A 17,881-nucleotide genomic window follows, 5' to 3' on the forward strand; every position below is an offset into this window, starting at 1 on the left:
GAATAAAGTATTTGAGACAGACTATGAATCTACCCCTACCCACCGTTTTTACAAAAATCACAGGTCAAGAAGTGTTAAAGGTGGAGTCCGCCTTATCATGGTAAGGCGGATAAAAAGGCGGCTTCCATCTTATTTTAAAGCGGATTCCACCTTATTTTAAGGAAGATTCCACCTTAAATTAAGGCGGATTCCCCCTTATTATGATTATGGATTCCCTGAATATCCAAGGCGGAATCCTTTTACGTCAAAAGCGGAATTCATCCAACTTTGATTAGGAGGAATCTTTCCCAGGTTATTAGACGTGTTTAGGTGGATTTTATTTACACGGAATACGTTTTATCTCATTTAAATATTTCGAGCCATATACCGCCCTGATTCCACCCTGAATCTGTAACATTTACAATGCATTCACAGGAATAAAAGACGGAGTCCGACTATTAAATTCCTCCTTCTGTCCGCCTTAAGTCAGGGTGGATTTTTTTTCCGTACGGGTATTTATAACAGGACTAGGTAAAGGCTAGCTTTTTTCATTGTTTTCTATATTATAAAATAAATATAGGATTTCATCGATTTTCATTATTCGAATTTTCGCCAGGAAAAAAACAAAGTAAACATAAAATATTTAATGTTATCCAAGAATCCACTCCTGTTTTGATATTCGTTACCGTGTAATTTAGCCACAGAACAGAAGCATTTAAAATACTTTTAAAATGGCATTTCCTCTTTTCAGACGCAACGCTATTGATCTATAACTTTATGATGAATTGTTCTTTAAAAGGTAGTTGTGCAAACAAGGAAATACAATTTTAAACAAAAGCGTTGCCATCTCGCTTTAATGCTTATGAAAACTAACGACAAGTGGCATCCGCTACTCATTCGCTAGTAGAGACCGGTATACGTCAACCATTGTTTATTCGTCATGGGCCTTTGTTTCTCTTTATAATGGCAACCATTGTCTGATCCAGTACTCATACACTCATAATATGCAACCAATGTTATTAATTTATTGGTATTTGGTTTGCATTTTCGAATGACATGTTATATATGACAGCAAACATATTTCGTAATGAAAAACTGAATGTTGAGGTTCAATTAAAATACATGTACTGAGGTTGTTATATTTACTAAGAATTGCGGGAAAATCATGGCATCGTATATTGGCGATCTTCTCTTGCTTTTTACATTCCTGTCAATTTTGGTTGCCTCAGTTTCTTATTATTACGATCTACGCTTATACCCATGTTTCGACTCCAGTTTCCCTGAATGTTCGTAAGATACCTATTATTTCTACAAATTAAACATTATTGCATCCATGCCAGGATATCCTGCCGGTAAAGTCTGGCTACAGCCAGGACAGCCTCATCGAGCATAAGAACTCTGAAATCCTATTGATGACATAAAACATTATACTGATACATGTGAATGATTTATGATTGTAACAACTTGTAAAAAGTTTCATTACTTTTTAATTTTGGTGACAAAATAATCCACTTACAGGTAGTCTAGAAATGCAACTCTCCGGATCATTTTGACAACACAGTCGTTCCCTCTGAGTTGGCATTTCCTTACAAAAATTGCAGACACACCAAGACGGTTGTGACTGCGAAGGCCCAGGACCTTCAGGTTGCTGTGGTTCCTTGTTGCTGGAGCCCAGAATAGCAAACAAGTACCCTTGATTCTCCTCGACAACTCCTATTGGAGTTTCCTTCATCTCAGTAGGGGAGAGTGCATCAACTCTTCTCTAAAAAATATAAAATGAAAGAATATAAATGCAAATTTATAAATTTAGTATGTTATTGTATATTATTACATATTAGCCGATAATAAGGGTTTAGTGCATAATTAATACATTTCTTCAAAATTTACATATGCAAAAGGAATCATGCATTATATATGCAAAAGGAACCATGCAGTATGCAATTTCATTATATTCAAACTTATAAATACCAGTATTGTCATTGTTTCTGTGTATTATTCTGTACTGTACATGCTCCTATAGCTAGAGGGACTTTATTCAGTCTGTTGAAATTACATGTCCGACTTAATACAAAATGGAAATAAAAAACTATAATTTTATTTAGTATATACCTCAATGTCTCGCCTATGCTATTCCAGTGCTGCAAGGGCATTAGTTGTTTTTTTCCTTGTTTTAGTGCATTTTTCTCTTGTTTTAATTATTTACAATTTTCTATTTATTTACCTGGGAGTTAAGCTGCGGGTTATAAGCAAGATACAGAGCTTTGCGCACAATGCTACTGTATGTTTGTACACAAAGCAGATGTCATGCTTTAGTTTCTTATGCCCCTTCTTCAACAATGAATTGCATAAAATCAACACAAATTTTTGATATTTTTTTCAAACATAAGTAAATGAAAACGACGTCTTTTAAACAGTTTCCGTAGTCCTGACACATTATTATTTTGAGGATACAGGTAAAAGCATTATCGGTGTTCTTAAAAAAATATTGCAACGAAAAATCATCTTTGTTTGTGGACATTTGTTGTTTATCAATAAAGCTGAAAATAATTTGTACAAAAGAGCGACATGCCTGCCAATACATAATTTCAAGTATAACTCTTTAACATGTGACAACATTTTTCAGTTATGTTTATTCATCAGTCAAGTGAGTTTGGATATGAAACGTCATATGAAATGAATTCATGCCTGGTAAACGAAAATCGTTTATAATGGAGAAGGCCAATTAAATTTTTAATGTTTTTAATTTGAGGAATTGAGCGCAATCTTTCTGGTGCATTGAGGTACATTTTTCTTCTTTAACATATAGAATTTTTTTTATATTGCATATGATATCGAACATTCAAGAAATAGATACACACCTTATTGTTGACATTTACATAATCAAGCTTTAAGCTGCTGTTAAGCCTATAATAATGCTATTAATTTCACTACACTCTACATACATGTAGTTAGAATAATCTGTGTCTCGGGACAGGCCTTCACCGCAGTTAAAATGCCTCTCATATACCCGTAATGTAGCAAAAAATTGCAGAATCGCTCCGAAACGGTTTTGGAGAAAATTAATGAAACTGCATTGAAAATGACAGTCAAATTATTCATAACAAACCATTTTGAGGCTGTAAATACTTTTCATCTAAAAAATAAATTCATGTTAATGAAGAATTCAACACTTTTTCACCAACGTTTTTACTCGCTTCAAATTTACACACCATGTTGAAATTCGGAACTTTCGGGATTTTTCATATTAAACGCACTGAGAGTTATCTCTTGTATTTTCCTTGATAAACATAATAGATAGCAAATGTTCAATGAAAATTTACACGTATTTGTATTATCGTTTCTGAGTTTATCCATGCAAATGTGATATTGACGAAACGTAAACTTAGCCTCCCGTGATTTAGCGTGAATGTAATGCGTATGCGAAATATTGTAAAATACAAAAATCCAGATAAGTTCCGGTATTTTTAAAGGAATGTTGGTTGATTATTAATAATCAAAGCTTGATTTAGAAAAAATTAAAATAAATTGGTAATCTTCAAGTACCCATGATGTTTTAAATAGGAAAAACAAAAGACAGTACTCTTCCGATTTCTCGGTATTAAAGCCCAAAAGTTCGAGTCTATTATTTTAATATAGTAGTATAGATATTGCATATGATCTTATTTTCGGTAAAAATGGTACATGTATTCCATAAATGTAAATATGTCAAAGATTAGGTATAAGCAAAAATAAGTGTAAAATTCGGATATTCATTTATGGTTAAGCTACCGAGGGGCCACATGGCACAGTATTGTTTGAACGCCCATATTAAGCCAGTGTTGCTCAGGTGAGCGATGTGGACCATTGGGCCTCTTGTTATTTAACTAGTTAGTGTTTTAAAAAGACATGCATTAATATTCATATTAAAAATTCACAAGAACTATCAGTCATTTCAGGAAGTTTTACAGCTGAGAGCAGTTGTTCAACTCGTATTAGAACCTTTGAAGAAGTTGCAATTGAAAGCTTAATGATATATTTACATCTACCAAGTATTTCTCCCGTATTTCTTACGGAAACTTATAGTTAATTCATAGCTTTATAGAAACAGCCAGACTGAAATCTACACGTCCCCGGCTAAAACTGACAAGAAACTGATGGAAAAGATATCGACACGCCCTGTTTATCGATTAGTCCAAACCTTCAACGACCTAAAAAAAATCACGGACTGCACGAAAAATCATGACGATGTTAGGCTTAAATTCTAACAGAAGACGATTTGGCTGTTAGCTATTAGCTAACGTACTAACCTACAATAACAGTGTTTTAGTGAATTTTACTTACTTTCCATAATCAAATTATCAATTAGCAAAAAGAAAAATGTTAATATAAACAATAAAATACTTTCTTTGATAATTTATTCGGGTTATGAAGGTAGCGATCATTGCAAAAAAAAATTACATAACCGGCGTTAGGTATTTTTTCTGCAATGTCGCTACATCCACCTCCTTATCTTGTTACAAAACACAAAAATCTTCACATTTTTAAAACCCAGATTAATGTATTAAGGTACTTCACTACACCCAGACTTGTACCTTTTAAGACACTAAGTCATACGATGGCGATATAAATGTTTAGTTAAACTATTTACATGTATACCGTTCGATTGGGTAGTATAGCGTCGTAGCTCAGTGGTAAAAGTATTGTGCTTCTGAACCGCAAATCATGAATACGAATCCGCCTGGAGCTTTTGCGTTTACTAAATTAAATTATCAAAAATGCAATTTTTCATCAAATATTGCACATTTTTTGCCTATTTGACTGAAATATCTTCTTATCCATTATGATATTTATCATGATTAAGCACTTTTCGGTTGATTTGAGAAAATATTTCAATGTGTAGTGAGCCACCTTAATATAAACCCACTTTTTTTCATAATGCTTTTATTTCAACCTTAGTAACTGGTTTAACCAATTGTAGTAAAAGATTTCTCTGAATGTTTAGTAAAACCGGTTGTTTTCTGTATAAAATGTTTATTTCATATACCACCATTCACTGTATATCACTAATATTAAATAACCAATGAAGCATGGAAAGGGTTTGAAGTCATAATGTCCCTGAATGGTAAAAGAAGCTATCACGTTTCTTTATTGACTATTAACCATTACATATACAAAAATTAAATACATCTCACATTTTGCAAAATATATATTTTTTCTTTATAATTATTTGTTAATTAAAAAAGGCTTGTGTCATGCGCCAGTTAATGTATATCCAACTCAGCAACAAACACACAGGTATTAACGCAGTATTTATCAAACCGGAAAACAGGCGGAGAATGACAGACAAAAATATAAACACAAAACCCTACGGGTCACACTCTGCAAACCCGGAGTACATGTTTTTTAACATAAGGGTGTCACCATTTTTTTATCTGTTTCTTTCTTTTATACAAATGTAAAAATACTAAATGCAATAAAGGTACTGTTAATCATACAAAATTCTTTATGCAATGACAACGTAAACTGAATTTTGACATATGTCAAGAATTAACACTTAAAAGGGGATTATTACGCCCCACACACAAATCACACGGTTTAATCAAACGGTTTAATCACAAACATAGTCAGATTACCACTTCGATGGGTGACGTTCACGGGTTGGTCTAGATTGCAGGTCATCATCATTGCGAGTATATGGTAAAGCGGCGGCACTGTCAGGGTGTGTTATCTCAGAAACTAGTGGTTCTTAGCTGCAGGTCTGTAGCTCCCGGTCTGAAAAAATTCGGATGGACGACCTGGGAGCTACAGTGCCTCCCATAGTAAATCAAAGTCCTGAAGTACTGAAAGCCGGGCTCTTTTGGTGTGTCTTTATGCATATTGTGTAGAAAAGACTGAAAATCTCTCTCTCTCTCTCTCTCTCTCTCTCTCATGCTTTTAAAGTCGGCAAAGCATCAGAGAGCGACCAAATTTTGTAAGCGGCTATAAACAAAAAATATGTCTGTCTATTAGAAGTTAAAAAGTACAACAGTTGCTGCCTTGAATTTTGCAACAAGCATTATATATTCAATCCCCATTTCTTCATCGCGCAGCAAAGTAGTTCATGGAAATTCATGCGCATTGTATGTGTCAAAAATGCATAGTAATGTATTAATAAGAAAACTAAAAAAGATAGACAATTCATTCGAAATTTTAAAAAAAGAAACAAAATGCCAACACTTTTGACAAAACGTGGCTCTTTGTGTAACTTTTTGGTATAGCGAAAGCTTTACCTTGACGCTGTTTGGTTTTTTGTTTACTTGTGCTATTTATAGTAACATTGGCGATTTGCCTGCCTATAGCCAGGACTCAGCAGAGCCCGGCTAAAAACTGCAATTTACGGCGCACAAAAAATGCGCTAGTTTTAGACTGATTAATCTCATTTCCGAACATATTTTGTACAAATGCTTAATTCCAAAAAATTCCTCGGACATTTTACTACAAATATCGTCACTTTACTTGCCTCTGATATTCTTTTAAACACGATCACCAGCCCTGTAAAGTGAAGTGGTGAAGTTTGTTTACATGTAAAAATGGCGACTTTCGATCTCGACGTGAATTAATATACTTTATTTCCGAGGTCGGTTAGCATGTTTCAAAGAAAGTCGGAGGCAAGTTAAGTAACAATATCAGTAGTAAATTGTCTGAAGAATTTAATGTTACTTTTTGTTTTCAAAGAATTTGTGTGAAAATAAGGTAAATCAGTCCAAAACTAGCGCAATTTCTTGCGGCGTAAATTGCAGTTTTTTACTATGGTAGGCACTGTAGCTCCCAGGTCGTCCATCCGAATTTTTTCAGACCGGGAGCTAAAGACCTGCAGCTAAGTGGTTCTGTGAGTTTATCTGCAGGTGATGAGGGATGAAATGGAGAGAATAGTAGGTATTGTTGGTGGTGAGTGGTATGTTGGATTGGTTTAGTTGTTTTCCAAGTCCATCGATTCACGAGGCGACTCATCACACTCATCGTAAGAGGGTAGGTTGATCGGAACACTGTCTTGACGTATTTCCTGCGATGGTACTAAGTAGCAATCACTGTCTTTAACACGATAAGCTGTTCGTCGGAGCTGGAAGCCACTAAACTTACCAATATGTCGCCAGTCGCCATCGCAAGATATTACGATATACATGTACCTGTCTCTGGTTTTTGATTTATTACGGTCACAATATACGTTCACCAAGTCACCAATTTTGCTCCGACATCCAGGGGCACTGCTCTTTCCGGGTTGTTTAGAGGCCTGACTGTGCGGGTGATTATCGAGCTTAATGAGCTCATCGTCCACAGGGATCTGATCATGCGAGAACTGGTCACGATGGGTCTACATCTTCTTGGCAGAGAGTCCTCTACTTCTAATTCGTGTATTCAGTCGAGAGGTAATTAAACACAAAGACAATGGAGTAATTGTGCGACACATTGGATCATAACGCAAGATTTCCGATTCTAGTTCCTGTATTGCTCGCTCTGCTACGGGGTTTTCATTGATGATCTTTATACGCCCCACTTCAATGGATATGCGATGCTTGGCTTAGAGTTTTTCGTTGACTTATGCATAAATCCAGGTGCAGGGTCTGTCCGGATTACAGCAAATGGGCCATCTACCGGTAGTAGCTCTAAACACAAAATGAGAAGTCCTTCCCGAAGTGTTTCATGGCGTTCATTTTCAATGAGTAACGTCCGTGTATAGAAAGTTATGTACTCACGCAGAACCAGTACGAGTTGGCGTTCTCGCTTAAGGGCATCAACTGCAAACAAATAGCCAACTTTGTCAGGTGGTTGACTTAAAGAGTGTTCTGGTTGAAATTTAGGTGTACTTTTCAATGCAGTGCACTGATGACACTTGTCTGAGGTGTTGTTAATAGTTTTGCCCATGTCAAGTGCAAAGAAGAAACTATTTACCACTTTTATTAGTTGATTAAGAGATGGATTGTTAAATGAAATGTGTATAGAAGTAAGGAGGCCGTCGAGAACGCTGCGAGGAACGATAATGCACTCCTGTGTTGGGTGGAATGGTATATTATGTTTGACTACCAATAACCCATCCTTGGCAATGGCTGCATGCTGTAAATAACGCTTGACATCCCGAACATTTGTTAACTTTTTGGATGGTCCTGTGCCGTGCAAAAGGTGTGCATGTGTACGTCTCAGGTCAGGACAGTTTTGTTGGATGGCAAGCCACGAGGTTCTTGTGGTAAATGACATGTTGGCTCTCCCCTCCTCTATATCCTCAGTGGTTACTCGTTGAACAACTGACTGGGCGGTAGTGTTAACAAAGGAACAGATTTGGCATCAGGGATCATCACAAGCGGGAGCATTTCGACTGCTGAAATCTGTTGGTTATATAGCCGCACCAGACACATGGCGCAAAAGATACTTACAACCTGGTCACAGTTGACAGGATTGTTGATACACGTGGGCTCGTAGAACATTCGCCACGGCACATTTTCTCGAAGGCCTGCACACATGGCTTACTATCGGTGAGAACACAGGCGTTTAGTGACGACTGTACAATGTATGGACTAAAATGCTTTACAGCTGCTGATATTGAAAGTGCTTCGACCTCACAGGGCAGCCATGTATGCTGATTAGCTCGGAGCTTAGCACTGAAAAATCCAGAGAGGTAAATTTTGTCATTGCGTTTTATGTAGAGTGTAGCCCCAAGTCCTCCACTACGCAGAGCACCGTCAGTGACTATCCACATCTGGCGACCGTTTCACTAACGTATCGTAGATCGTAAACGTAGACGTAAACGTAGCACGTGAGTGCGTTTCACTAAAAGTTGCGAGTTGCGAGTTACGATGGAAGTTGCTCTTAAGTCTACGAGCAGCCAGAGGCACTCGTAAATTGATTTACGTGCACGTAAACAAATAAAAATGGCCGCCGTGTTTTTATTAGCAGACGACGAGCAGAGAAAATTAATAAGAAGAGAACGTGTTTCGTGTTTTTCGAGGACAAACCCCTTAGACTTTCTGAATGACACGGAGGTGATCGAACGGTATCGTCTACCAAGGGAATTTCTTTTCCGTCTCATAGATCTTGTTAGAGAGGACGCTGAGCCGGACACCCACAGGAGCCATGCACTATCAGCTTGCACACAGGTGAATAAATTTACTGAAGACCGAGTCCGACTTAAACTATGTATATTTAGAGTTATCTGCCATTATATCTCCCATTAAATGTACACACGGAGGAAAAATACAACATGCAGTCACAGAAATGTGTTAGTGTCAACTACTATGATTCATTGTACAAAGACATTACTCACCAAAAAATCTATTTACTTTTATTTTTTTCACCTTTTTTATTTTTTTTTTATTAAATTACACATTGACAATGTTCGCTCGATGATTAGGTATGCAGTAAAGAGAGAGAGAAAAAGAGAGAGAGAGTGTGTATAATGCATACATTCAAAACATTACAATATTAAAATTAATACACAGTGTCCATGATTTAATTGATATCCTCATTCACTATTTTGTCACTAAACAATTATAATAACGTTTATTAAATTTTATCTAAATTTTAACTGAGCTGTATATCAATGGAAAAAAAAGTTATTGTCAGATATTTACATTTACAGAGAAAAAAATCATACGATGAAAAATTTGAGAGGTATACTAGCATACATTATTTTACATACATGCAGACATATATTTTCACAATTATCATATCGGTACTACGTCCGATATGACTGTATTGTATTTTTTTTTAAAGTACCACTCAACAATTTCCTCCTAGACCCGCTGTTTCTTTTGGACAGTGAGCGATGGGCTGAATTTCCCGAGAATTACAGCTCATCGCTCGGGATCTGTAACAAGATCCACCAGTATACTGATGGACTCCTCTGTCCAGTTCGCTTTGCAAAAATTGTCGTCCATTTCGCGGATCGTGTCATCTGTCAAAGATTGTTTACGTCTGCTTGGTGTAGAAAATACCTCCGTTGACAGAGGAGTTCCGCAAAGTTGGACGTGTCTCGCAAATCGTAAGTGCTACGTTTACGATAGGTTTAGTGAAGCGCTCGGATACGTGCACGTCCGGAAATCGTAAGTGTACTCCTACGTTTACAATCTAAGAATTGTTAGTGAAACGGTCGCCTGGTCTGAAGCTTGCGGTAGAGTAATTGTCTGATTGGATGAGGGACTTTTCTGGGCCTTTTCAAAGTGGTTATGGAGATCTTCAGTCCACTGAATTTTGTCATTAGAGTCCTTGCCAGAAGTGGCGGTATCTTAAGGAGAATGACCTGTGAGCATCCTTTTAAGACACGTCCAAGGACTTTGAAAGCACCAATAAATGACCTCAAGCCACTGACAGTAGATGGGGCTTGACAGTTGGCTAACGCAGCAATTCGGTGAGAGCTTGCACGAAGAGTGCCTTCACGTCATATCCACCAAAAGATTTTGGTTTCCTTTGGAGTGATCACGGTTTTTGATGCAGATAAGTTAAGGCCATTTCTCTGTAGAGCTTGAAGAGTCCTTGTGGAATTTTTAAGGAGGTCTATAGGGGTAGATCCACCACAGTACAGATCATCGGCTAACTTAGCAACTACACCTTCCTGGACTAAGTCACCCAGAACTCTACAGGTCAGCTCCTCTAAAATGGTCTCTGAGCCAGGCATACCCATTGCGGAACGAGCGTAAACTCTGACGCCACGAAAGGGGGTTACCATACCGCAGTACTTCATGGACTCTTTTGCCAGAGGGATTTGATAAAATGCCTGTGTAATGTTTGTTATTGCAATATATCTCCACTGAGCAATTTGTCGGATAGTCGAATCTACGTCAGGCATAAGCGATGGCTGGGGCTTGCTGTATCTCCCAACATTTGACTAGGACTAATGGGTGTACATACTCGAGATTGACTTTCACAACCTCTGGCCTAGTGAAGACACCACATGCCTCCAACTCGTCAAATTTGTCATGAAGTGTTGAAAGAAGTTGATTATTGTATTGAGGTAAGCGTCCCTTTCTTTGAGGAGGTTGGACTGGCACCATATTAACAGCCTTGAGTGGACCACTGGCACAATTGTAACCTTTAAAATCCGGATTAAACACCTCATCGTATGTGTCGAGAGTCTGTTTGACCTGTGCTTTCATTTCGCGAGAAAGGGTATTATCAGGGTCAAGGTTGACTGCAGCAAAATGTGTGGTTGATTTTTTGCTGTCTTTTGTGCTGAGCTTTGGGTCAGGCGTAGTGCTTTCATATGGAGAAACATCCGGGGAGAAAGTGGATCTCACTAGGCACAAGTGCTGGTTTCTTTTAATGGTACAAGGATCATTTGACAAATTTGCAATCCGTACTTTTCCTGCTACACTCTCTATAAATGAAGGACGGGGCCAATTTGTTGTAGAACTCTGACATGATGTGGGCTCCAGCGAAAATGTGTTGTACTCAACCGGACTAGTCATATTGTCGGGAAGGTTGACCTCAATGTATTCTCCCGGCCACAGAGTTGTGGTGTGTGCCACTGGAGCTCGGAGTACTTGTGTGAGCCGAATGGAGGGACGTCCTTTCCGAGTTTTAGTGCCATACCGGAATACACACTTGTCACTAATTCTGACTTCCTGTCGGGCGGGTCTAATTGTAATGTCATTGGAATTCCAGCCAAAATCGGGGTGTCCAGATTGTCAACAACTAGTCTTTCAAATGTTAACTCTTGCCTTTCATGATTAAAGGTAAGTCGAGTCTCACCAGATACATGGAGCGGTGATAATCCATCGGCCCGGTGGGCATATTGTGAAGAAGGGGTGAATATGCTTGTAGGTTGTCGGCAACATCCGATCGAATCATGTCACCAGTTGCGCCACTGTCAATGGTAATACGAACAGAATGATGTGCCAGAAATGCATCAATGTGTGGAGATTGGCGGATTTGTACCCTGGAAACAGAGGCATCCTGAGGGAATGATATTTCCTCTTCATCACTGCACTGGTTATTGTCTGTACCCATTATCTGTTTTGCCTTGGCAAAGTACATTTTGTCACTTTGGGGTAGGTATGAACAATTACTAAGGTAGTGATTGTAAGGACGACCAGAAGCTTTACACAAAGGGGATGATTTCTGGACTTGCAGCGATGAGGTTTTTGTCACTGACGAAAACTGAACATCCTCTGTGGTTCGTAGTTCTTCTAGTAGCGAATCAAGGGCTTAGGAAATTAGGCTTCAATGTAGCTAGTGGACGTGATCTTCATTCGGCCCCATACCTTTGTTTCACTAATCTTGGAACATCGGGATGGATGAGGGTAAGCCAAGTGAGTACATTAAAGTTCTCCAGTGTAGGGGTAAGTTCTTCATCCTCTTGGATTTCTTGGCCAGTGTGTGTGATACCCAGTTAAGTTTTCAAGAGGTTATCTTCAGTGAACGCCATGAGTCTCTGAAATAAGTCCTCAGGTCTTTCGTTTGGCTGTAGTCGGATGTTTGTAAAGTCCCAGCAAATGGGCACCAGTGGACTGAAATCCATAGTGTAGGCGAATAATCTGCCATATGTTCCTAAGTGTCGTAGAATTATTTATTATGGTGCTCCTCGAAATAATAGGTGTATAATTTGCTATCTGACCGAGCATGAGTTCGAGTGTCCTGACTTTATGTGCGCGGGTCTTGCAATTGGCCTCGGGGACATTTTCATCGTCGTCCACGAATTTTCTATGGGGGTTAGCGTGGGTTTTCTTCCGCCAGGTTGCACCGTTCTCTAAATATGGTAAGAAATTAGTGTCCAGGGATAGAGTGTATAATAAATTTTGTCTCCAGTTTTCGTAGGAGTTAACAGTTTCTACTTTTGTCAAGCACCACTGTTTTGGCGCCCTATTCGCCATGTTGTTCACGGTGTTGTACAAAATACGGCAATACCTGAGTGTCCGGGGTGAATCTTTTATCACGCTGTTGCTGTCCGCTTCTAGGAGAGTTGAACATGCAAGAACATGCTTGGGTTCGTAAATGACCGCTGCCAGTTAATGTATATCAAACACAGCAACAAACACACAGGTATTAACGCAGCATTTATTAAACCGGAAAACAGGCGGAGAATGACGGACAAAAATATAAACACAGAACCCTACGGGTCACACTCTGCAAACCCGGATTACATGTTATTTAACATAATGATGGTGTTTGGTTCTCCAATTCAAACTGCAAAGTTAACAAAAACATGGGCCGAGCTTTGTTAACATAACAAAGATATGTGAGCTGGGTATCTCGCTTATAACTCGACGACGGACAGTAAAAACAAAAAATCAAGACCAAAAGCGTAAAAATGACCCATTCAACTTTTGTACAGAATTTTCTGAAATTGTTAGTCTTTCAAATATTCATTTTTAATTAAATATAAAATTCATTTAAGAGCAATCGGAATAAATGATAATTCGGGGAATTGCAAAGAAATTATTTTCAGGATTTCAATGTCAACAACACGTTTTCAAGATAAAATATTTATTTCATGATGTTACATTTACTGTTAATCATGATCAATAAAATAACTCAATTAAGATGCAGATAACTGCAATGAAAGAATTATCTGGATGTTACAAAAAAAGTACTACACGAATTGAGTCTTAAATCTTACACTTGCCGTAGCATCTTGATAATCAAAATCACTCTTTTATTTGAAGATAGTTATGAGTTATTTAATAAGTTTAATCAACCATGCAAGTTTGAATATGGACCATTATTTGATGCATTTTTAGCCCACTGAGCTGAAAGCTCAAGTGAGCTATTCTGATCACATTTTGTCTGTCGTCCGTCTGTCTGTCTGTCCGTCCGTCTGTCCGTCTGTCTGTAAACTTTTCACATTTTCAACATCTTCTCAAGAACCACTGGGCCAATTTCAACCAAACTTGGCACAAAGCAACCTTAGCCTAAGGGGATTTAAATTTGTGAAAATCATGACCCCCGGGGGTAGGGTGGGGCCACAATGGGGGGTCAAAGTTTTACATAGGAATATACAAAGTAAATCTTTGAAAATCTTCTTCTCATGAACCATAAGACCAGGAAAGCTGAAACTTGTGTGAAAGCATCCTCAGGAAGGGTAGATTTTAATTTGTGAAAATCATGACCCCCGAGGGTAGGGTGGGGCCACAATGGGGGGTCGAAATTTAACATAGGAATATATAGAGTAAATCTTTAGAAATCTTCTTCTCATGAACCATAAGACCAGGAAAGCTGAAACTTGTGTGGAAGCATTCTCAGGTAGTGTAGATTCAAAGTTGTGAAAATCATGACCCCCGGGGGTAGGATGGGGCCACAATGTGGGGTCAAAGTTTTACATAGGAATATACAGAGTAAATCTTTAAAAATCTTCTTCTCATGAACCATAAGACCAGGAAAGCTGAAACTTGTGTGGAAGCATCCTCAGGTAGTGTAAATTCTAATTTGTAAAAATCATGACCCCCGAGGGATTGGGTGGGGCCACAATTGGGGGTCGAAATTTAACATAGGAATATATAGAGTAAATCTTTAAAAATTTTCTTCTCATGAACCATAAGACCAGGAAAGCTGAAACTTGTGTGGAAGCATCCTCAGGTAGTGTAAATTCACGGTTGTGAAAATCATGACCCCCGAGGGTAGGGTGGGGCCACAATGGGGGGTCAAAGTTTTACATAGGAATATACAAAGTAAATCTTTGAAAATCTTCTTCTCATGAACCATAAGACCAGGAAAGCTGAAACTTGTGTGGAAGCATCCTCAGGAAGTGTAGATTTTAATTTGTGAAAATCATGACCCCCGAGGGTAGGGTGGGGCCACAATGGGGGGTCGAAATTTAACATAGGAATATATAGAGTAAATCTTTAGAAATCTTCTTCTCATGAACCATAAGACCAGGAAAGCTGAAACTTGTGTGGAAGCATTCTCAGGTAGTGTAGATTCAAAGTTGTGAAAATCATGACCCCCGGGGGTAGGATGGGGCCACAATGTGGGGTCAAAGTTTTACATAGGAATATACAGAGTAAATCTTTAAAAATCTTCTTCTCATGAACCATAAGACCAGGAAAGCTGAAACTTGTGTGGAAGCATCCTCAGGTAGTGTAAATTCTAATTTGTGAAAATCATGACCCCCGAGGGATTGGGTGGGGCCACAATTGGGGGTCGAAATTTAACATAGGAATATATAGAGTAAATCTTTAAAAATTTTCTTCTCATGAACCATAAGACCAGGAAAGCTGAAACTTGTGTGGAAGCATCCTCAGGTAGTGTAAATTCACGGTTGTGAAAATCATGACCCCCGAGGGTAGGGTGGGGCCTTAATGGGTGGTCGAAGTTTTACATAGGAATATATAGAGTAAATCTTTAAAAATCTTCTTCTCAGAAACGAATCAGCCAGAAAAGCTGAAACTTGAGTCGAAGCATCCTCAGGTAGTGTAAATTCAAAGTTGTAAAAATCATGATCCCCGGGGGTAGGGTGGGGCCACAATGGGGGATCGAAGTTTTACATAGGAATATATAGAGTAAATCTTTAAAAATCTTCTTCTCGGAAACTAATCAGCCAGTAAAGCTGAAACTTGTGATGAAGCATTCTCAGGTATTGTAGATTCAAAGTTGTTAAAATCATGACCCCCGGGGGTAGGGTGGGGCCACAATGGTGTGTCAAAGTTTAACATAGGAATATATAAAGTAAATCTTTAAAAATCTTCCTTTCAGAAACTAATCAGCCAGGAAAGCTGACACTTGTGTGGAAGCGTCCTTAGTTAGTGTTAATTCATAGTTGTGAAAATCATGATCCCAAGGGGTAGGGTGGGGCCACAATGGGGTGTCGAAGTTTTACATAGGAATATATAGAGTAAATCTTTAAAAATCTTCTTCTCAGTAACTAATCAGCCAGGAAAGCTGACACTTGTGTGAAAGCATCCTCAGGTAGTGTAGATTCAAAGTTGTGAAAATCATGACCCCGGGGGGTAGGGTGTGGCCAAAATGGGGGATTGAATTTTTACATAGGAATATATAGAGTAAATTTTTAAAAATCTTCTTCTCAGAAACTAATCAGCCAGTAAAGCTGACACTTGTGTAGAAGCATTATCAAGTAGTGTAAATTCATAGTTGTGAAAATCATGACCCCCGAGGGTAGGGTGGGGCCACAATGGAAGGTCAAAGTTTTACATAGGAATATATATGGTAAATCTTTAAAAATCTTCTTCTCAGAAACTAATCAGCCAGGAAAGCTTAAACTTGTGTGGAAGCGTCCTCAGGTAGTGTAGATTCATAGTTGTGAAAATAATGATCCCCAGGGGTAGGGTGGGACCACAATGGGGGGTCAAAGTTTAACAAAGGAATACATATGGTAAATCTTTAAAAATCTTCTTCTCAGAAACTAATCAGCCAGATGATTCTTTATAATTGTTAAGACTTTGGCCCCAGGACATTTCTTTGGCCTCACAAGAAGGTTCAGAGTTTATGTACGTTTATATCCCATATATAAACAATTGTTAAGGATCTCTTTGAGAACTGCAATACTCAACATATGATATGACTATAAAATCGTCCTGTTAGAAAAGGGACTAATGATTATAAACATAAGAATATCCAGGGGAAAATGGATTTTATTTATACAGGATCAACATGTATTATTGTACATTGTCCAGATAGTTTGTATTATGACTCCATTAAGCTGATTTTATCATACCTATTGTTCCTCAGGTGAGCGATGTGGCCCATGGGCCTCTTGTTTTAACTTACAACTTGGAAAGCTTCTTTAAACGAAAGATTAAAAAGGTAAAGGTCTGCACAGGTTTTAAAGGACATAAACACGATTTTAGATCAACATTTTAGTTTCGATTTTAATGTATAAAATGGTTTACATACACATTTTGAATGGTTGACCAAACTTTGAATGTTCGTAGTCGAGTTAGAAGAGAGATAATGAAGTAAAAATTCATTGTCTTAGCTCGAGTCTTATATTTGTTTACAAATAATGAAAGATGTGGAATTACCAATTTTTTTTTACAAAATGACTGATGGCAAACAAGGATAACTGATTCAATGTGTTTATAAATATTATTATCAACAAAAGAAAGCAGCATTTGATTGAAACTTATACCAACAACATGTATGTAAATATGTAAACAATAGCAAGACTAGATCGAGGTTTGTTTACATAACACAGATTTCCAGATCCATATATCTTGCTTAAAACTCAATGAATGACTTTGAAATTTTGACAAGGCATTAAAAATACCCATATGAACAATTCTAAACATTAAAATTGGAAAACCAGAATTGAAAATTTTGAGCTCAAATCGTGTCTTAGTCCCTTTTATATTATATTTTACTTTATTAGGTTTATTCAATTGTTTTTTGTGTGATAATTTTGGGAGATGATACTGCAAAATTAGAATAAAAATATTCTCATAGTCGCTAAAATTTTAAAGTATACATGTATCAATTATTCATCATTACAAAATAACGATGTCTTGAAACAATCAATATATCAGTGATGCTTTTTTCATAATCAGAGGTTTCAAAAAGATAATTTAAAGAATCTGAGACCCTGATTAAAGAAAAAAAAGTCTAGAAAAATGAAAAACCTTTATTCTTCAATAACTTCACTACAATACATTTGCATGTAACATGTTATATGTTTTTATGCGTCTATTTTTGATTAACTTGTATATAGACATTTCAATTTAGATTTAGGATACTGATTTATATTATCTCCGGAAATAATTCATCAATAACTTTATAAAATATCTTATAATATGCATCAAAGACTTATGATTGTAACTGCTATGTTTTTCTTGCTTTTAAAATCTAGATTTTAAAATTGATTTTTAAAACAACAAATCAATATTGAGTCGGTGTACAATCCCTTCCATATCATGAGTTGTTTATCATCATGTTATTATGAAAATGACAAGTGTGTACGGATTGTTTGATCTGGAATAATGATTGATCAAACTTTTGTATAAATTCT

General features: G+C 37.5%; 1 protein-coding gene across 1 annotated transcript; it reads right to left on the bottom strand.

Annotated features, from left to right (window-relative positions):
• Positions 1 to 864: 864 nt before the first annotated feature.
• On the bottom strand, positions 865 to 8,453 carry LOC128174778 (uncharacterized). Its single transcript, XM_052840238.1, has 3 exons — positions 8,367 to 8,453; positions 1,496 to 1,741; positions 865 to 1,385 (listed from the first exon to the last, which is right to left on the bottom strand). The coding sequence occupies exons 1-3, from the start codon at positions 8,451 to 8,453 to the stop codon at positions 1,302 to 1,304; spliced, it is 417 nt and encodes a 138-aa protein (XP_052696198.1). The 3' UTR covers positions 865 to 1,301.
• Between the last annotated feature and the right edge of the window lie 9,428 nt (positions 8,454 to 17,881).

Source organism: Crassostrea angulata, chromosome 2 (assembly GCF_025612915.1).
Source record: "Crassostrea angulata isolate pt1a10 chromosome 2, ASM2561291v2, whole genome shotgun sequence".
Lineage (NCBI taxonomy): Eukaryota > Metazoa > Mollusca > Bivalvia > Ostreida > Ostreidae > Magallana > Magallana angulata.